At 37.0% G+C, this 17,818-nt stretch overlaps 1 protein-coding gene across 1 annotated transcript in view; it reads right to left on the minus strand.

Moving 5' to 3' along the window:
• The window catches only part of ANKRD31 (ankyrin repeat domain 31), an 82,171-nt gene that overhangs the window by 43,141 nt on the left and 21,212 nt on the right, over positions 1 to 17,818 (minus strand). The window contains exons 7-11 of the mRNA XM_036410581.2: positions 16,378 to 17,025; positions 12,035 to 12,303; positions 9,322 to 9,431; positions 6,745 to 6,900; positions 3,385 to 3,527 (exon numbers count right to left, since the gene is read on the minus strand). Of these exons, the coding sequence (XP_036266474.1) occupies positions 3,385 to 3,527; positions 6,745 to 6,900; positions 9,322 to 9,431; positions 12,035 to 12,303; positions 16,378 to 17,025 (1,326 nt within the window). The remainder of the gene's footprint in view (positions 1 to 3,384; positions 3,528 to 6,744; positions 6,901 to 9,321; positions 9,432 to 12,034; positions 12,304 to 16,377; positions 17,026 to 17,818) is intronic.

Raw genomic sequence — 17,818 nt, forward strand, 5'->3', positions numbered from 1 at the left:
TTCTGTCTCTGCTCCATAGAGTGTAAGAAGTGGTTTGACTCTTTAAAATGCAATAGAATAGATCATCAAACTTTGTAAGAGAGCTCACTCCAGACACACATGGAATAATCACCATGTCTAAGGAAGATCTTTTCAATATATGTGAGTCCAAATGCCACTGTCAACCAATCTCATACACTCATATACTTTAGGACACTTCATGATATAAAAGCTTTGTTAAAATCATGACAGCTTACATCCACTCACCTTGCCATTTCTTTTACCAACTAACAAAGTAAGCCTAATGAAAGAGGAATCAAGATTTGTCTGATATAACTTGTTCTTAGTGATACCTAAAGATTTTCAAAGACCATTATCTTCTTGTCTAAATGTCTCCTACCATCTGTTAAATGATTTGTTCCAGATTTTTCTAAGGAACCACACTGAGCTGATCTGTAATTCTCAAATTTTACTTTTTCCTCATTTAAAAAATATATTTTTAAGTTTTATTGATATAGAATTCACACGACACTCAATTCATGTAAAAAAATACAATCAATATTTTTAGTATTATATGTTAAGAAGGTTGTGTAAATATAACCATAACCTTCTTTTGGAACATTTTCATTTCCCTTAAAAGAACATTTTAACCATGATCTGTCAGCTCACTTTTCCCCACCGTCTACCATTCCTAATCTTCTTTCTGTATCTATACAGTTGGTCTATTATGGATTTTTTTAAATCATACAATATGTGTTTTTAATGGCTTTTTCACTTTTTAAAAATATTATCTTTTAGTATCTTCTATCTTTAGTATCTTTCCAATATATAGTCAATGCCTGTAGGACAATACACTGAGTGACCAGATTATTATGATCTCTGAACACATAATAATTTGGCCACTTGGTGATTTTATATATATATACTGTGTGTGTGTGTGTGTGTGTGTATATATATATATATATATATATATATATATATATATATATATATTTTTTTTTTTTTTTTTTTTTGTATAAGCCCAGTGCATGATTTCATGCATGGGTGGGGTCTGGCCAGCCTGGCCAAGGGGAGGGAACATGGATAGTTGGCCAACCTGCCTGCTGGTCGAACTCCTGGTCAAGGGGACAATTTGCGTATTAGCCTTTTATTAAATAGGATATACACTGAGTGGCCAGATTATTATGCGTTCAGAGATCATAATAATCTGGCCACTCAGTGTATATTCAAGTTTCTTCAACTCTGGAATGTTTAAGAAGCTCACCCTCTCCAACTTCTGGGTCTAGAATCAGGTTCCCAGGGCTCCCCTATCTGACATCTGTAGTCCTGTCACATCTAAAATAAATGAGCAACCGAGACTGGTTTGGCTCAGTGGATAGAGCGCCTGCCTGCGGACTGAAAGGTCCCGGATTCAATTCCAGTCAAAGGCATGTACCTTGGTTGTGGGCACATCCCCAGTAGGAGGTGTGCAAGAGGCAGCTGATCGATGTCTCTCGCTTATTAATGTTTCTAACTCTCTTTCTCTCTCTTCCTCTCTGTAAAAAAACAATATATTTTTAAAAATAATAATAAAAAATAAAATAAAATAAAATAAGTGAGCAATCCAATACCCAAGGTCTGTGCCATTTTTTTCTGATCATCTCTGCCTCACCTATGAGATTCCCTGAGGTAAGCCTGATGCTCTCACAATTTCTACTTTACCCTCCAACACAATTTCCTGACTCACTTTGATTCTCAAGGCTTTGGTTCTTAAGTCAGTCCAGCACTGAGTTAGAGTTTTATATTTCATGGGTGAAGTAATTTGTTGGCTATAAACTAAAGGGGAGGGTAAAAAGAAGACAGACTGCGACTTCACCCCACCCTACTAGGTTTTAGCTTTTAATTCTCATGATCCTTCTCTAGATTTGTATTCCATGTCATTCTCTTTTATCTGGCCATCAATTAGGGTATGCCATGATGCGAGGAACACATGAGTCATGGAACACAGGAGTTGGCAAAAGGGAGAGTGGTAAGTAATGATCCTGTGTCTTTGGTCCTTTCTACTTCACGGAGGGAACAAGAGAAGGTTACATGTCTGCAAAGGCTAGAGGGAGACAGCTAATTCTAGCTTGTGAGGTGGAAATTAACTGAAGACTCGTCACCAGGTAGAGCAAAGGAAGAACTGAGAAAGGAAAGTGCTCACATTGCCCAAAAGGAGAAAATACTCCTCACCAGAAAATGTCAGCCCTGGCAAGAGGAGAAGAAAGAAGTTCTTTGACATTAAGATTTCACTCCTGGAGGTCAGCTGTGAAGAAGGGGTAAAGGGCAGAGAGAGGGTGCATACCATTACCTATCTACCTGGCCATTAAATTAGGTCCCAGGCAGAATTCTTTCCTCCCAGCCTCTGTACAATGTCCAGAAATGATCACTTACTAGCAGGTGACACATTATCCAAAAAAGCAAAACTACATGAAGCACTATTTCCCACTGGGAAGGAATAAGCCTATCTATGTATGATCATAGCTCCCCCAGCCTTCCACAGCTCAATGTTAGGCATTTCTTCTGAAAGTATACAGAACAGATCTTCCTGAGCCCAGTTGCTAGCCCTCTTTCTATCCTAGGAGTTTTGAACCCAGGGGGAACTTCAATACTGAAAAAATAACAAGATAATATCAGAATGTGCCTCAGCCCTGTAATACAGTGCCTGAACAACAACAACAACAAAAAAAAAAAGTAAAGAAAGCTCACAGCATATTCGATTTCTAAAATAAACTATGTGTGCTGGAATTCATAATCTTTATTATCCATTATTACAGTTGCTATATTAATCAACTCATATGGAATTACAGTATTTTGATATTTAACCAAGGTACACTTATGCTGGTGTGTACTGCCTGATCATTAAATCTGAAAGGTTCTCATTTCTTATGGCAACTCTGAAACTGATACTAGACTCAATAAAACTATATGCCTCCTAACAGGACTGGAAATCATTGTGTAACATTTCATAGAAGGAAATATTCTCTTGAAGCTTGTAAAGCACCATACAAAAAGAGTCTAAAAGTATCCAGCTGGCATGGCTTAGTGGTTGAGCTTCAACCTATGAACCAGGAGGTCAAAGTTCCAATTCCACACGCCTGGGTTTTAGGCTGGATCCCTAGTATGGGGTCATTATTGATGTTTCTATATCCCTTCTCCCTTCATCTCTGAAATCAGTAAAAAAAAAAAAAATTTAAGTTACATGTAAAATGTCACCTACTATATTAGGGACAATAAACCCATATACAGTTAAAATTTTAGAATAATTTTGAATATTGATTAGCAGAATAACCTAAAATAATTCCCATTTTCCTATTTCTTGATGCCAGAGCTTTTTAAGATTTGCAGAATGTAGCATCTGCTCCACAAACGAAAGCATCACAGTACCTTATAATGTCCACTCATCACAGCATCATGTAGGGGAGTGACTTGGTACTTTCCTTTGACATTTACATCTGCTCCACCTTTTACTAGTTCACTGGCTGTCTCATAAAATCCCCTTGCACTAGCTTCATGAAGTGCTGTCCAACCTATTATACAAAAAGGAAATGGTACTTGTTTATATTTGGCATCTTAATACATCTTAATAATGTTCTGTGCTTAGCCTTAAAATAAAAACTCAAATTCTAAGCTGTTTCTTTAAAACATATTTATAATATATGAGACAAGATAATCTCAACATGAAAACAACCTGTATTATTTGGTGAGTTCAACTAATCTGAGGGACAAATAAAATTTCTACCCCAACTCTGCTGCAGAAAAATATAAAAAGAAGTAAAGTATTTGAAACTATTTCTGCCTTCTTCAAATAAAAAGGCTATAAGGAGGGTGGGTCTCATTAGCTCAGGAAAAAAATGCTGGCTGCACGCTAGTTCTCTACAAAAAAAAAAAAAAAAAAAAAAAAAAAGAAAGAAAGAGGGAAGAAAAGCTTTATTTCTAGCTCAAGGTACTTCCATTAAAGTAGCACAACTGGCAGAACTACATAGAAACATAGAATCAGTTTAAAAGTATATATTTCTTTTCTCCTTATTTGCAAAAAACTATTTAAGGTAGTTAAATTAACAACCCACAAACTATTCCAAGAAAACCATTCATCCAGACAAATGTTCTTTTTCTTTGTTAGTCAGAGACAATGGTATAGGTTATAGAGATTTATTAAATTCCATGATTGATGTAAGAATATATATATAAAATTTGCATGTTAAAAGTGTATTTCAGCTCTGGCTGGTTGCTTAGCAGTTAGAGCATCAGCCCACAGATCCAAGTGTCTCAAGTTGGATTCCCGGTCAAGGGCACATACCTCATACCTTGGTTGCAGGTTCCCAAGCTCCTATAGGGGTGCATGCGGGAGGAACCAATTTATGTGTCCCTCACAGTGTTTCTCTCTTTCTCCTCTCTCTCTCTCCCTCTCCCTCTCCCTCTTCCTCCCCTCCTCCTCTCTAGAAATCAATGGAAAATATATCCTTAGGTCAGAATTTAAAAAATAATAATAAAAAAATAAAAATTTTTTCAAAGTGTATTTCACTCTTTTCAGAACTTTCTCCATAAACGAGGGTTTCTAAGCTTTCTAAATCTCCATTTTCCGGCTAATGAAAAGAAAACAGGATTCTACCGAGTCTCCTATTACCTAATCCAGGACTTCTGTGAGGGTCAAATGAGATAAGGCACAGGAAAACACTTCACAGACATTTGGTTAAAGTGTGAAATATTTCCACCTGGCTATAAAGTAAGTTGTGTTCCTGGGCTGAAGAAACTGCAAGGAGGCTAGTTGCTAGGGAGAGGAAGCCAGGCCTTGCTACGTGACGTCATTACCCAGTGCCCATAGCCACCATTTCCGAGCTGGGCTAGGTTGTTGACTGCATTTTGCACCTTAGGGTCTTGGCAGCATCAGCTGCAATTTCATGGGCTGTCGCTCTGGGATGGAAGTGGGGCCTGTGTCCCACTTTGGGTAAGCTGAGTGTTGCTTTGTGGGTGCCAGATCTGTGGTGCCGTTTCTTTGTAAATGGCCAGTGTATATCATGGTAGCTCCTGAAATGAGCATCTACCCCCCTGGTGGTTAGTTCATGTCATAGCAACCAGTTGGACAGTCAGACAGTCGGACACTTAGCATATTAGCCTTTTATATATAAAGATGTGAAAGTTATAAAACAGGATAAGGGAAGTATATTCCATGTTCATACATTTTATATGAAGTATTACAATATTAACTCTAAAAAGACAGTGGTATATTAAATATGCATATTGTAATCCCTATACTATCCACTACAAAATAATGCAGAAAAGGAAACAAAAAAACAAATGAAGCTCACAAGGGACAAATAGCAAAGTGATAATCCTAAATCTGACTACTTATATTAAATGAAAATTTACTAATCATCCCAATTAAAAGGCAAAGAATGTAAAATAGCAAAATTGTATGCTGTCTAAACAAAATACATTAAAAAAAATATATATATATATATATAAATATATATATATATTTAATGTATTTTGTTTAGACAGCATACAATTGTTAGCAACACAGCAGTAAATATCAACACAAAAGGCATATTAGCTCGTGTGGGAGGCAACCAATGGGTGTGTCTCTCACATCTATGTTTCTCTCTCTCTCTAAAAATCCATAGAAAAATGTTCTTGGATGAGGATTAACAAGAAAAAGAAAAAGAAAGACACAGATAGGTTGAAAATAAAAGGATAAAAAAATGGCATTGCAAATAAACAAGAAACATAGAAGGCTACAATGTCTATATTACATACAAAGTAGACTTCAAGACAAAGTGTATTACCAGAGATAAAGGGATATATAATTTTCAACCTTAAGAAACAAGAGGGGGGAAGGGGAGGAGACTAGAGAAAGAACAAAGAAAACAAAAAATAAGTAGAAATCCAAAGAAAAGTAAAAATAAAATACAAAACAGGGAATAGAGAAAAATTTAAAAACCTGCAGTTAGTTCTTTGAAAAAAAAATTAATAAAGTTGATTATCCTCTAGCTTAGGAAAAATGGAAGAAAAAGAGTAAAAGGAAGGAAGGGAAGAAGAAGGGAAGGAAGAAGGAAAGAAATGAAAGATAAAATGAAAGTATAATGAATGAAAGATAAAATATTCCTAAAGATCTTCACATATTACAAGTATTACAGGGGAATATTATAAATAACTGTATGCCAATAAATTCTGTAACTTAGATGAAAACTGAAATTAAAAAATCTGAATAGCCCACACCTAATAAATAATTTAAATTTATTATTAGAATCTTCCCACAAAGGAAACTACAGTCCCAGAAGTTTTACTCTTAAGTTCTGTCAAACATTTAAAGGAAGAAAAAACCTCAATCTTATGCAATCTCTTTCAGAAAATAGAAGGGAGAATACGACTTAACTGATTTTGTGACACCAAAATCAAACACATTACAAGAAATTAAAGTGCAGCCCATGTAGTTCAGTGGATTGAGCATCATCCCATGCACCAAAAGGTCGCTAATTTGATTCCAGGTCAGCACTGCACACAGCCTACCCAGGAGGTCCCAGGCAGGCATAATCACTGAAGATGAAATATAACACTCTTCTCTTGCTCCTTACACTTCTCACTTCCCTATGAGATGATGTTAAAGAGCTACCTGTGCAGGAAAATTACCTGGAAACTTTCTGTTTGAGACATGACTTAGGCTCACTTTATCATACATTCATAGGACTAACTAATCTAAAACTACAAACCACTTCCAAAATAACTATGGGTGGTAACCCAACTTACCAGCATAACTTGGTTGATTAACATTTCCTCCTTTTTTAATACAAAGATGAACAAGATGAAAATCATTGAGAAGAGCAGCCTTATACAGTAAGTTTTCTCCAAAAATGTTTCTCCGGTTAATGAGAGAAAGAGGTATTTTATTCATTTTCATTTTTTCTAAAAAGAAGGAACAAAAGAAAAAAAAATAATTCTTATTTGAAAACCAGGAGGAATAAAATGACACAGTAAATCCAGCCAATGGAATGGATGTACACTATATTATGAAAGAGCATTTCATCCATTAGCCCAACTATAATATCCACATGAAATAAGGTGAAAGAGACAAATGTTAATTTGAAGTTATAAATCATCTGAGCAGTTTATGTTGATTGAAACCCATGAAAGGTGCATATATGAGAAAATTAACAGATTATTTTCTTTTTTTAACCTTTATTGTTGAGAATAGATTTTAAATTTTTAAATTTTTTTTTAATTGATTTCAGAGAGGGAGAGAGATAGAAACATCATTGACGAAAGAGAATCATGGATTGGCTGCCTCCCGTATGCCCCCTAGTGGGGATCGAGCCCACAACCCAGGCATGTGCCCTTGACCAGAATGGAATCTGGGACCCTTTGGTCTGCAGGTGGATGCTCTATCCACTGAGCCAAACTTGCCAGAGCAGTTTTTAATTTCTTGCTCCCTCTCTTCTGGCACCACCATGATGTGCATGTTGGTACACTTAAAGTTGTAGCTGAGGCTCCTTACACTATCTTCATATTTTTGGGTCCTTTTTTCTTTTTACTGTTCTGATTGGGCATTTTTTGCTTCCTCATATTCCAAATTGCTGATTTGATTCTAGGCATCATCTATTTTACTACTGATTCTTCATTTCAGTTAGTGTATCCTTCATTTCTGACTGATTCTTTTCTATGATTTCTATGTCCTTTGTCATGGTATTTTAAGTTTCACTAAGCTACTGAATTTCTTCCTAAGTTCCTTGAGCATCCCTTTAACCATTGTTTTAAACTCCATATCTGGTAGTTTGCTTACTTCCATTTAATTTAGTTCTTTTTCTAGAGATTTCTCCCATTCTTTCACTGTAACATGTGTCTTTGGACATTTTGCTGCTTCTCTGTGTTTATTTCTATATATTAGGTAAAACTGCTATGTCTCTCGGTCTTAATAGAGTGGTCTTGTTTTAGGTGTCCTGAGGGGCCAATGTTTCATTTCCCCAGTCACCTGAGCTGGGCATTCTAGGTGCACCCCTGTATGGGCTGTGTGCACTATGTTGTAGTTGAGCCTTGATTGTTGTTGGCATCACTGGGAGGAACTGATCCCTAGACCAATCAGCTGTGAGGACCAGCTATGACTGCACAAGAGCTCCTGTGCATGAGTTGGCCCTACAGAACAGGACTTGCTTCAGTGGGGCTTCGGTGCTCAGAGTCTGCCTCTTGAGTGTGAAGGTGGTAGCATTGTAATCTGCCATGGTTTAAAGCTATCCAATGGGTGCACTGGCTCTGGGACCTCCTGGGAGGTACCAGTACCTTCATGGGGCCATACAGCATAAGCTACAGAGTGATCTGCACCCTTGAGAAGAGCAGCCTTATGCAGTAAGTTCTTTCCAAAAATGGCTGATACTTGTTTGGAGTTTGGAGGTACTCAGGAGAGGCCAAGCTCTGAGCCAAGGCAGGCTGCTGTTAGTGCCAGGCCTGGTACCACTTAGCAAGATGAATGAGGTGCACTGAGGCAATTGATGCTTGTTTGAGAGATTTTAGGAAAGTCTGAAGAATGAGGCAAGAGAGGAGAGTTGTATGGAAAAGCCACTGGAAATGGTTTGAATGAGCCCCCCAGTTGAGTAAGGCTCAGGGAATCACCAGGATGGGATGAAAAGTGTGAACCTAGTGGATGGAGACTCAGATATGTCACCACCTGTAGGCTGTCTTGGGGGGATGGCTCAGCAAAGGAACAGTGGCTTTTGCCAGCACTTTTATCTAGGAGAGAGCTTCTCCCCAACTCTTGCATTGATGCCAGACAATTTAGTTACTCTCTGTATATCCCTGGTTCCTTTCAAGCTGCTATTCCAATGAGGTAGCTCAAAGGGAATGAGTCCAAATAAGTTAATGAGTGGGCCCTTTAAGAGAAACTGCCTAGGACTCCAGCAGCCTCCATGTTATTGAGGCATAATCCCTGCTGGTTCTTACGGCCTGAAGTATGGAGACTTCTTTTCCCAGCTCTGGAACTCTGGCTAGGGTCTGTTATGGTGCTGTGACAGCTCACTCTTCAGAGATAACCTCTATAGCCAATATATCCCTTCCATGTAATTAATAAGTCAGACATCTAAGTTTTAAAAGGGTTCTACAACTATTATCTCCAATAAGTATAGAAAAAATACCAGCCTATGAGCCAAAAGTTCAGGATTAAGTCCTAATTATGCTACTGATGAGCTGTACAATGTTGGGGAAAATCCTTAACTTACCTTCTTGAATTGCCTCATCAGTAAAATGAAAACGTTGAGATAGAAAAACTTTAAATCTTTTTTAGTACCAGAATTCTTTGTTTCTGTAAGTTACTATTTAAAGAAATAAAATATTCCTCACCTTTCTGTTTTGTAATTTTTCCATTTTTCCTGATTTGTTCTTTACTCTTGAGTCTGGATGAATTCATATTTTTCCTTTTACCTTCAATCATTAAAGCAGGACCCTGCATTCTTGAAAAATAAATGTGTTTTTAAAATTATTCTCATATTCTCTATAACCATTCACAGAGAGCCATATCAAAAATTCTAAATTTTTAAAACTCAAGGGTATTTTACTGATCTGTTGTCAAGCAGCACAGCAATTGTAAATAAGAAGATGGCTCCTACGAAAACTGCGGATAAAGCTGTGACAGGTATGCTAGTCATTATCATTTCTAGCCTATTCTTTGAGGCACCTGTGTGCTTCTCTCCTTTAGGGGAAGTCACCTGCAAGTGTATTCTGAGTCTCTTGCCCCTCACACTCCAGGCTGACAGGGGACTATCCACTCTATTCACCTTCTAGGGAAAAAGAGGCAGGCTCTTTGAAAAAAAAAAAAAAAGAACTTGCCATATATTGTAGTATGGCACTGATCAAAAACTGCAAAATATTGTCATAAAAAAAGACACACAGATCAGAGGAACAAAATAGAAAGCCTAGGAATAAACCTATACATGCATCAATTAATTTATGACAAAGGAGCCAAGAATGTACAATGGAGAAAAGATAGTCTCTTCAATAAATGGTATTGGGAAAACTGGACTGTAACATGCAAAAGAATAAAACTGGGTCATGATCCTACACCACAGACAAAAATTAGCTCAAAATGGATTGAAGATTTGAGAGTATGACCTAAAACCACAAAACTCATAGGAAAAAACATAGGGGTAAGCACTTTCACACTGGTCTTGGTAATTTTTTTTTTAATTAACAACAAAAGAAAATATAACAAAAGCAAAAACAAGCAAGTGGAACTACATAAACCTTCTGCAGAGCAAAAGAAACTATCAACAAAATGAAAAGGCAACCTACTGAATGGAAGAAAATATCTGCAAATCATATATATGATAGGGGGGTTAAGATTCAAAATATATAAACATACAACTCAATAGCCAATAAAATATTATTTTAAAATGGTGGAGGGTCTGGCCAGTGTGGCTCAGTGGTTGAGCATTGACCAAGGAACCAAGAGGACACCAGTTCAATTCCTGGTCAGGGCACATGCCCAGGTTGCGGGCTCAATCCCCAATAGGGGACATGTAGAAGGCAGCTGATCAATGATGTTTCTCATTGATGTTTCAATCTCTCTATCCCCCTCTCTTCCTCTTTCTCTAAAAATCAATTAAAAATATTTTTTAAATGGGAAAGGAAAAAGACATTTTTCAACAAAAAAAGACATCCAAATGGACAATGAATGTACATGAGTTATATGAAAAGGTATTCAATATTACTAACCATCAAGGAAATGCAAGTCAAAACCACAATGAGGTAGCACCTTATACCTGGTGGAGTAGCTATTATCAAAAGACAAGAAATAGCAAGTGTTGGTGAGCAGATAGAAAAGGGAATGGTTGTGCACTGTTGTTGGGAATATAAATCGGTGCAGCCACTATGGAAAACAGAACAGTTTGTAAAATAAATAAATAATTTTTAAAAAATGAAACTACCACATGATCCAGCAATTCTGCTTCCAGGTATTTATCCAAAGGAAACAAAATTGCTATCTTGAAAAGGTATCTGCACCTTCACATTCATTATAGTATTATTTACAATAGCCAAGGCAGGAAAAGCAATCTATATTGTTGAATGAATGGATACAGAAAATGTGGTATACATGTTCAATAGAATATCATTCAGCCATAGAAAGGGGAAAAAAAAAACCTGCCCTTTTTTAAAAAATTGATTTCAGAGAAAGGAAAGAGAGAGAGAGAGAGAGAGAGAGAGAGAGAGAGAGAGAGAGAGAGAGAGAGAGAAAGAGAGAGAGAGAGATATCAATGATGAGACAATCATTGATCAGTTGTCTCCCACAAACCGGGCATGTGCCCTTGACTGGAATCAAACCCGGGACTCTTCAGTCCGCAGACCAATGCTCTATCCACTGAGCCAAACCAGCTAGGGCAAAACCTGTCATTTTTTACGACATGGATGGACCTTGTGGTTATTATGTTAAGTAAAGTAAGTCAGACAGAGAAAGACAAAAACCATATGATCTCCTTATATATGAAATCTAAAAAGAACCCAAACTCGTAGATACAGAGAACAGATTGATGTTGCAGGAGGAGTGGGTAAAATGGGAGAAGGTGGCCACAGATATACATTTCTAGTTATAAGATAAATAGGTCCTTGTATATAGTGACAAATAGTAGTATAGTTTCATTTTGTTATATGTGGCTTCCAATTTTCCCAGCACTGTTTATTGAAGAAACTTCATTTTCTTCAGTGTATGTTTTTGGCTTCTTTGTAAAAAATTATTTATTCACATTTATTTCTGGGCTCCCAATTCTGTTCCATTGATCTGTGTGTTTTTTTCTGCCCATATCATGCTGTTTTGATTAGTGTCTCAAACTAATTGCAGTATAATTTGAAGTCTCCATTACTTTGTCTTACAAATAAAAAAGTAAAAGAATTTTCTAGCTTAAAAAAAAAAAAAAAGGCAACTGCAAGATACTTATTTACCAATACTAAAAAGTAAAGTTCTTTATTTGGGGTAACTATACACTGACTCAATGTTCCAAACATAGACTTATCTACAAGCTCTATAGCATACTTGGTAGAAAAATATAATTTCATAGCATACCTGAAAGTCTCAGTTAAAGAATTATTTGCTTGACTCTCACAGCCAAGTATTGTGGGTAAAATCTTTTCTGGTATCTTATACACGTCATCTTTGTGCTTTGTATATTCGCCTACTTTTATTCTGGATGATCTCCTTAACCCAGATGGAGGGTCCTGATCAGAGCTATTTTCCAATGGATTTGAGTTTCTCTTATTATTTAGTGGATCACAAGAGATTACATTTTGATCAACCAATGTCTGCAATCCAAATGGATTTGGATCTTCTAGAGTCTGTAATAAAATATAAATAAATACATATTCAAATGAGTACAACAATACAAAAATATTAAAACTAAGGGAAATAAGTTTTTTTTTAAACATTTATTTTATTGATTTTTTACAGAGAGGAGGGGAGGGGGATAGAGAGTTAGAAACATTGATAAGAGAGAAACATCTATCAGCTGCCTCCTGCACACCCTCTACTGGAGATGTGCCCGCAACCAAGGTACATGCCCTTGACTGGAATCGAACCTGGGATCTTTCAGTCCACAGGCCGACGCTATATCCACTGAGCCAAACCGGTTCCAGCAGGGAAATAAGTTTTATCTTGTCCTTTGAATACATGAAAATGCCTCTTACAAGTTGAAAGTATAAAAACCCAGACATATGTGAACATAAATGAAAATGTATGTAATATACAGTATAAAAGGCTAATACACAAGGTGTCCCCTCAGGAGTTTAGTCAGGATACTGGGAGTTCAATCTCTCGCTATGATGTGCACTGACCACCAGGGGGTGCAGAATGAAGGAAGGCCCTGGCTGGCAGCTGGCAGCTGGGGTTAGAAGGCAGCCAGCAGCTGAGAAGGAAGGCCCTGGCCTGCAGCCGGAAGGAAAGCCCTGTTAGACCCTGATTGCTGGACCCTACCTGTGCATGGATTTCATGTACCAGACCTCTAGTTAATATAACAAAAGACAATGCATATTTAAAAGCCTAAGTTAAGCAGAATATAAGTAAAATTATTTTTATCAATATTCATCCTTAAAATTTAGTGGCAAACCTGAGGTCACTCTGGGTGCTTTAATTTCACAGGAAACTGGTAACACAGATACACACAAAAGGTAGAGATATGATACTAGGCTAGATCTATGTTCTATTCAGCCTGGGGATTTTGTTATTTGGTAGCAGTAGTTAATGTTATTTTGTGAAATAAGGTAATATATAACCACTAGTGGCCCTGTGCATGAATCTGTGCATGAGTAGCTAGCTGCCCTGCCCTCCTGTAGCTCTCTGCTGCTTGTAGCTCACTACCCCGCCTGCCTACTGATCGGTTGTTATGTAACAGCGCCCTGACCAATTTGCACATTAACCTATTAAAAGTATAGATTATATTGATTTTAAAAGGTTAACAGTATATTATGAATAACTCTAACTTCCCCTTAATAATCCATTATAGATGAAATATATTTTTTATAAATATCATGTAAAGCTTTCCTGAATTATTTATATAACCAGATTGCAAAGCTTCTCAAGGTAACAAGATCCATATTTTTATTACAGCTGTGTAAGAGTATTTAATTTTTTTTGTTCTAAATCAATCTTTTTTCTAATTTTATTTATTTTTGAATGATGTGTTTAATCATGGTTTCTTTTAACATTAAATTATTAATTTTCACTGGTAATATTTATATGTATTTTTATTACAATTATCTATATATATATAAAAACCTAATATGCAAATAGACAGAAAGGCAGAACAACTGAACAACCGAACAACTGTGTTGTGTGCTGACGTGTGCTGTGTGCTGACCACTAGGGGACACACACAGAACATGGTAGGCATCATCAGCAGGCAGCAGAGCATGAAACATTGTGGGCAGGTGCGGGGGTGTCAAGCCAAGGAAGGTCACTGGTCGCTGTCATCGGGGTGAGCCTCTGGTGGTTACTGAAAATTCTTTGCTCGCGTGTGCCACTGTCCCCCTCAGTGCTTGCATCCACTGCCAGCACCTGGTGCCAGCCCCAATCACTTGACATCATCAGCGGGTGCAAGTGGCGGCTGATGGCCCCAATTGCCCCTCAGGGCTTCTCCACTCCCACCCCCCACTCCTGAGGGGCAATCGGGGCCAGAAGCTGCTGCTTGCACCCACTGACGGCACCAGTCCCACTAGCACTTGCTGCTGGCACTGGCCCCAATAGCTTCACACCATTAGTGGATGCAAGCTGGCACTGTCAACATGTGGGAGTAGCCATGGCAGGAGCAGAGCTGCTGGCAGATAGGGGGCCGGGGGGCTGCTGTGGAAGGGGGGTGCAGAGGACAGGCTGAGACCCACCCCTGTGCCCACCACAGCCTCGTGGTTCACAGTTCCTTTCAAGGTGCATGAATTTGTGCACTGGGCCCCTATTAAATATAGTAATATTCAATAAACAATCAATAATCAACAATGATTATTTAATGTCACTGGGTCAAAACTCATTACACACAAACAGGCTACGGCATAGATGAAACTCAGGAGCATTATGCTAAGTGAAATAAGCCAGTCAGAGAAAGATAAATATCACATGATCTCACTCATTTGTGAAATATAATAAACAACATCAACTGATGAACAAAAATAGATCCAGAGAGAGAGAAGCATCGATCAGACCCTCAAAACTCAGAGGGAAGGTAGGGGAGAGTGAGGGTAAGGGGAAGAGATCAACCAAAGGGCTTGTATGCGTGCATATAAGCCTAACCAATGGACACAGACACCAGGGGGGTGAGGGCATGACTGGAGGTGGGGGGGAAAGGGGGAGAATAGGGGGATAAGGACACATATGTAATACCTTAATCAATAAAAAAAAAAAAGAAAATTAGCAAACTCAAGCAATTATTCAAAGATTTCTTCTTTCTACTTTTAAAAAGCTGTTTTTTCTTGAAGACTTGCTAAGGTCATGTCTACTCTATCAATACCAATCGTAATTTCCTACACATTATTCATACTACCTCATATTAGAATACTCAAATGTTTTAATTTTCATGCCATATTCCTGTAGTTAGTTTCTCTTTTTCTGAATAATTTTTAGTCCTATTATGTCTTTTGAGATTTTTCTTTTTTACCAGAATTACATGTAGTATTTTATTCTAGGTGTGTATGTTGCAGTATAACCTTAGTATCATGTTATTTATATCTTCCCATGGATGTTCACAGGAGCATTTTGATAACAGCCAAAATAAAAGAAAGAACAATAATCTAAATAACCATAATTAGTGAATTGGTCAAATAAATTACAGACACACAATCCATACAGTAGAATGACATGTAGCAAATAAAAATATTTAAGTTGTGTGCTACATTTGCTGTGGCAGAAAGATAACCAAGATTATTGTTAAATTTAAAAAACAAGTTATATGTTTACATTATTAATATATGTATTATAGTCCCATTTACATAAAATTATATAGACTATGCATAGAAATAATTAGAGACAGAGATACACTAAACTGTTAATAGTGATTACCTCTGGAAAGCAGAATTGTGGGAGACTATATTATTATGTATTGCTGTAATGCTTAGTTTTTGTAAAATGAGGACATATTACTATTTTAATCAGGAAAACAATAATGGTTTTTTGAAATTGTCAACAAGGAAAAGGGACCTGGCAAGTGGTAGGCCACTGCAGGGTCTCCAGGCATGATACAGTAAGCACTGTGACACCTGGCAGTATCTTCAGCCACAGAATGCAAAGTTCTCCTGAAGACAGGCATACTTTCCCCTCTCTTAGCAGCCCAATTACATATATTCTATGTCCTGTTAAGAGATTAATGTGGGGTATCTTATCTCTACTGCGCACCCAAGTAGTCATAGTGACTTTTTAATAGGGAAAATTCTGGTAAAAAATTCTTTCTTTCCTGTATATAAGCAATCTAAAGATATGTCTTCGCAGGTCTTCTGGGGAGAAACTGATCTATTTTAACTTTTAACCCCTTGAGAACTCAACCCTAGGAACCTCTAAAAAGATCACTGGCCTAGGTGGTGTGGCTCAGTGATTGAGTGTCAACCTATGAATTAGGAGGTCACAGTTCAATTCCGGTCAAGGGCACATGCCTGGGTTGCGGGCTCGGTCCCCAGTAGGGGGCGTGTAGGCAGCAGCCAATCAATGATTCTCTCTTATCATCAATGTTTCTATTTCTCTCTCCCTTCCTCTCTGAAATCCTTAAAAATATATTTAAATAAAAAAAATAGATCACTATGCTTCAAAGTCAACAAGTCTTTTCTGAGTGTTGATATTTGTGTAGAAGGTTTGATTTTAAAATAAAGTATATGGGCAATAAGAATTGATAAAAGGCACTATAAAAAGCAAAATCATAGACTCATACTTGCACTTACTTGCTGTACTGAAGGATGCTTGTCCTGCAGCTCGGCTAACTTGGAGTCTTGTTCATATGATGGAGTAGAACAAAGAGACTCAAAATTCACCTCTGCTATGTGTGTGCAATCTTCATCAGTCTGAGACATGTTGGGCTCAATTCCTAAACATTCATTTCCAGTACTGAGACTGCTGCCTTCCTCTTTTCTGTGACAAATGGGTCCCATGTTGGCTTCTGACAATGTGTTTATGGCTGCTATCAACTCAGCTGGCAATGCATCATCCTTTGTGTTTTCTAGTAAATCTCTGTCACATGTCAAAGATATTGATAGGGAATCCAAAGAGTTGCTCAATGGGCTCATCAACTCTCCAGCTTCAATATCATTCATTGTTTCTAACAATGTCTCCTCCTGAGTGTTTGCTGGTGATGTAATTAACTTTTCTAAGGCAGAAACAAAAGTTTCAACAGAGCTTTCTTCATCTTTGGTTTCTTCAGAAGTCATGGTCAATGTGACTTCCTTTCCAGACTCAAAAAATACATTTGGTGCTGCCAAGATATTCTGTGACTCTATTAATGAATTCTCCTCGACAGCAACCATATCAGATACTTTAATAGCAATACCTGAGAGAAGGCTAATTTCAGGAGAATCTCTGTCTGCATTTAGTTCCTGTGTATTCAAAAAAGAAATTCCATCAGTACAGTATATACAAAGACGTGTTTAAAATAAAAACTTCATAGTTTTTCAATTTATCAGGTCAGTAAGTTATCACCAGAAAGTTTTAACAAATTTTCCCCCCTTCTATAAATAAAAATAATCTTTACTATTTTCCTATACCAAATCACTAATGAACAAATGGCTAAATATACAAAAGAAAACCAAGGGTAAAATTGGCTGGACCATAACTACAAATGGCAAATTATCTGTTCAACTAAGTTTAAATTAACCATGCTAAAAGAAGAAGCAGAGATGGCATGGATAGTTAACAGATTATCTCAAAACTTCACTGCAGTTAATGGTTGTCAAAAACTTGGTCAAAAATCTATTGAATTTTATAAAAATTATCAATTAGGAATAAAATTGGTATAGTTTCACCTTTTTATTTCCCACCTCTTTATGAATATATTAAATGTGAACTAAAAAAGCCAAAAGACAGGAGGTTAGAGGAACAAAGAGAAATAAGGGAACAGTTCTATATAAATATTATGAGCCCTGCTTATAAATAAATGGTTCTGAGTTGTGAATTTTTTAAACAAAAAAACAACAACTTATATTTCTAAATGAGTGTTACTTTTCAAAAACATCATCTTAATAGATTACACCCATTCTCAAATATTTCTAATGCTCTAAATATTATTAGACTTCCTATTTTAAAAGTATGACTTTCAAATTTTTTATAAGCCATTCAAGAAAACCACTCTCAATATTTTAAAGGAACTGAACTTCTTCTCAACACTAAAAA

This window comes from Pipistrellus kuhlii, unplaced genomic scaffold (assembly GCF_014108245.1).
Source record: "Pipistrellus kuhlii isolate mPipKuh1 unplaced genomic scaffold, mPipKuh1.p scaffold_m20_p_4, whole genome shotgun sequence".
Taxonomy (NCBI): Eukaryota; Metazoa; Chordata; class Mammalia; order Chiroptera; family Vespertilionidae; genus Pipistrellus; species Pipistrellus kuhlii.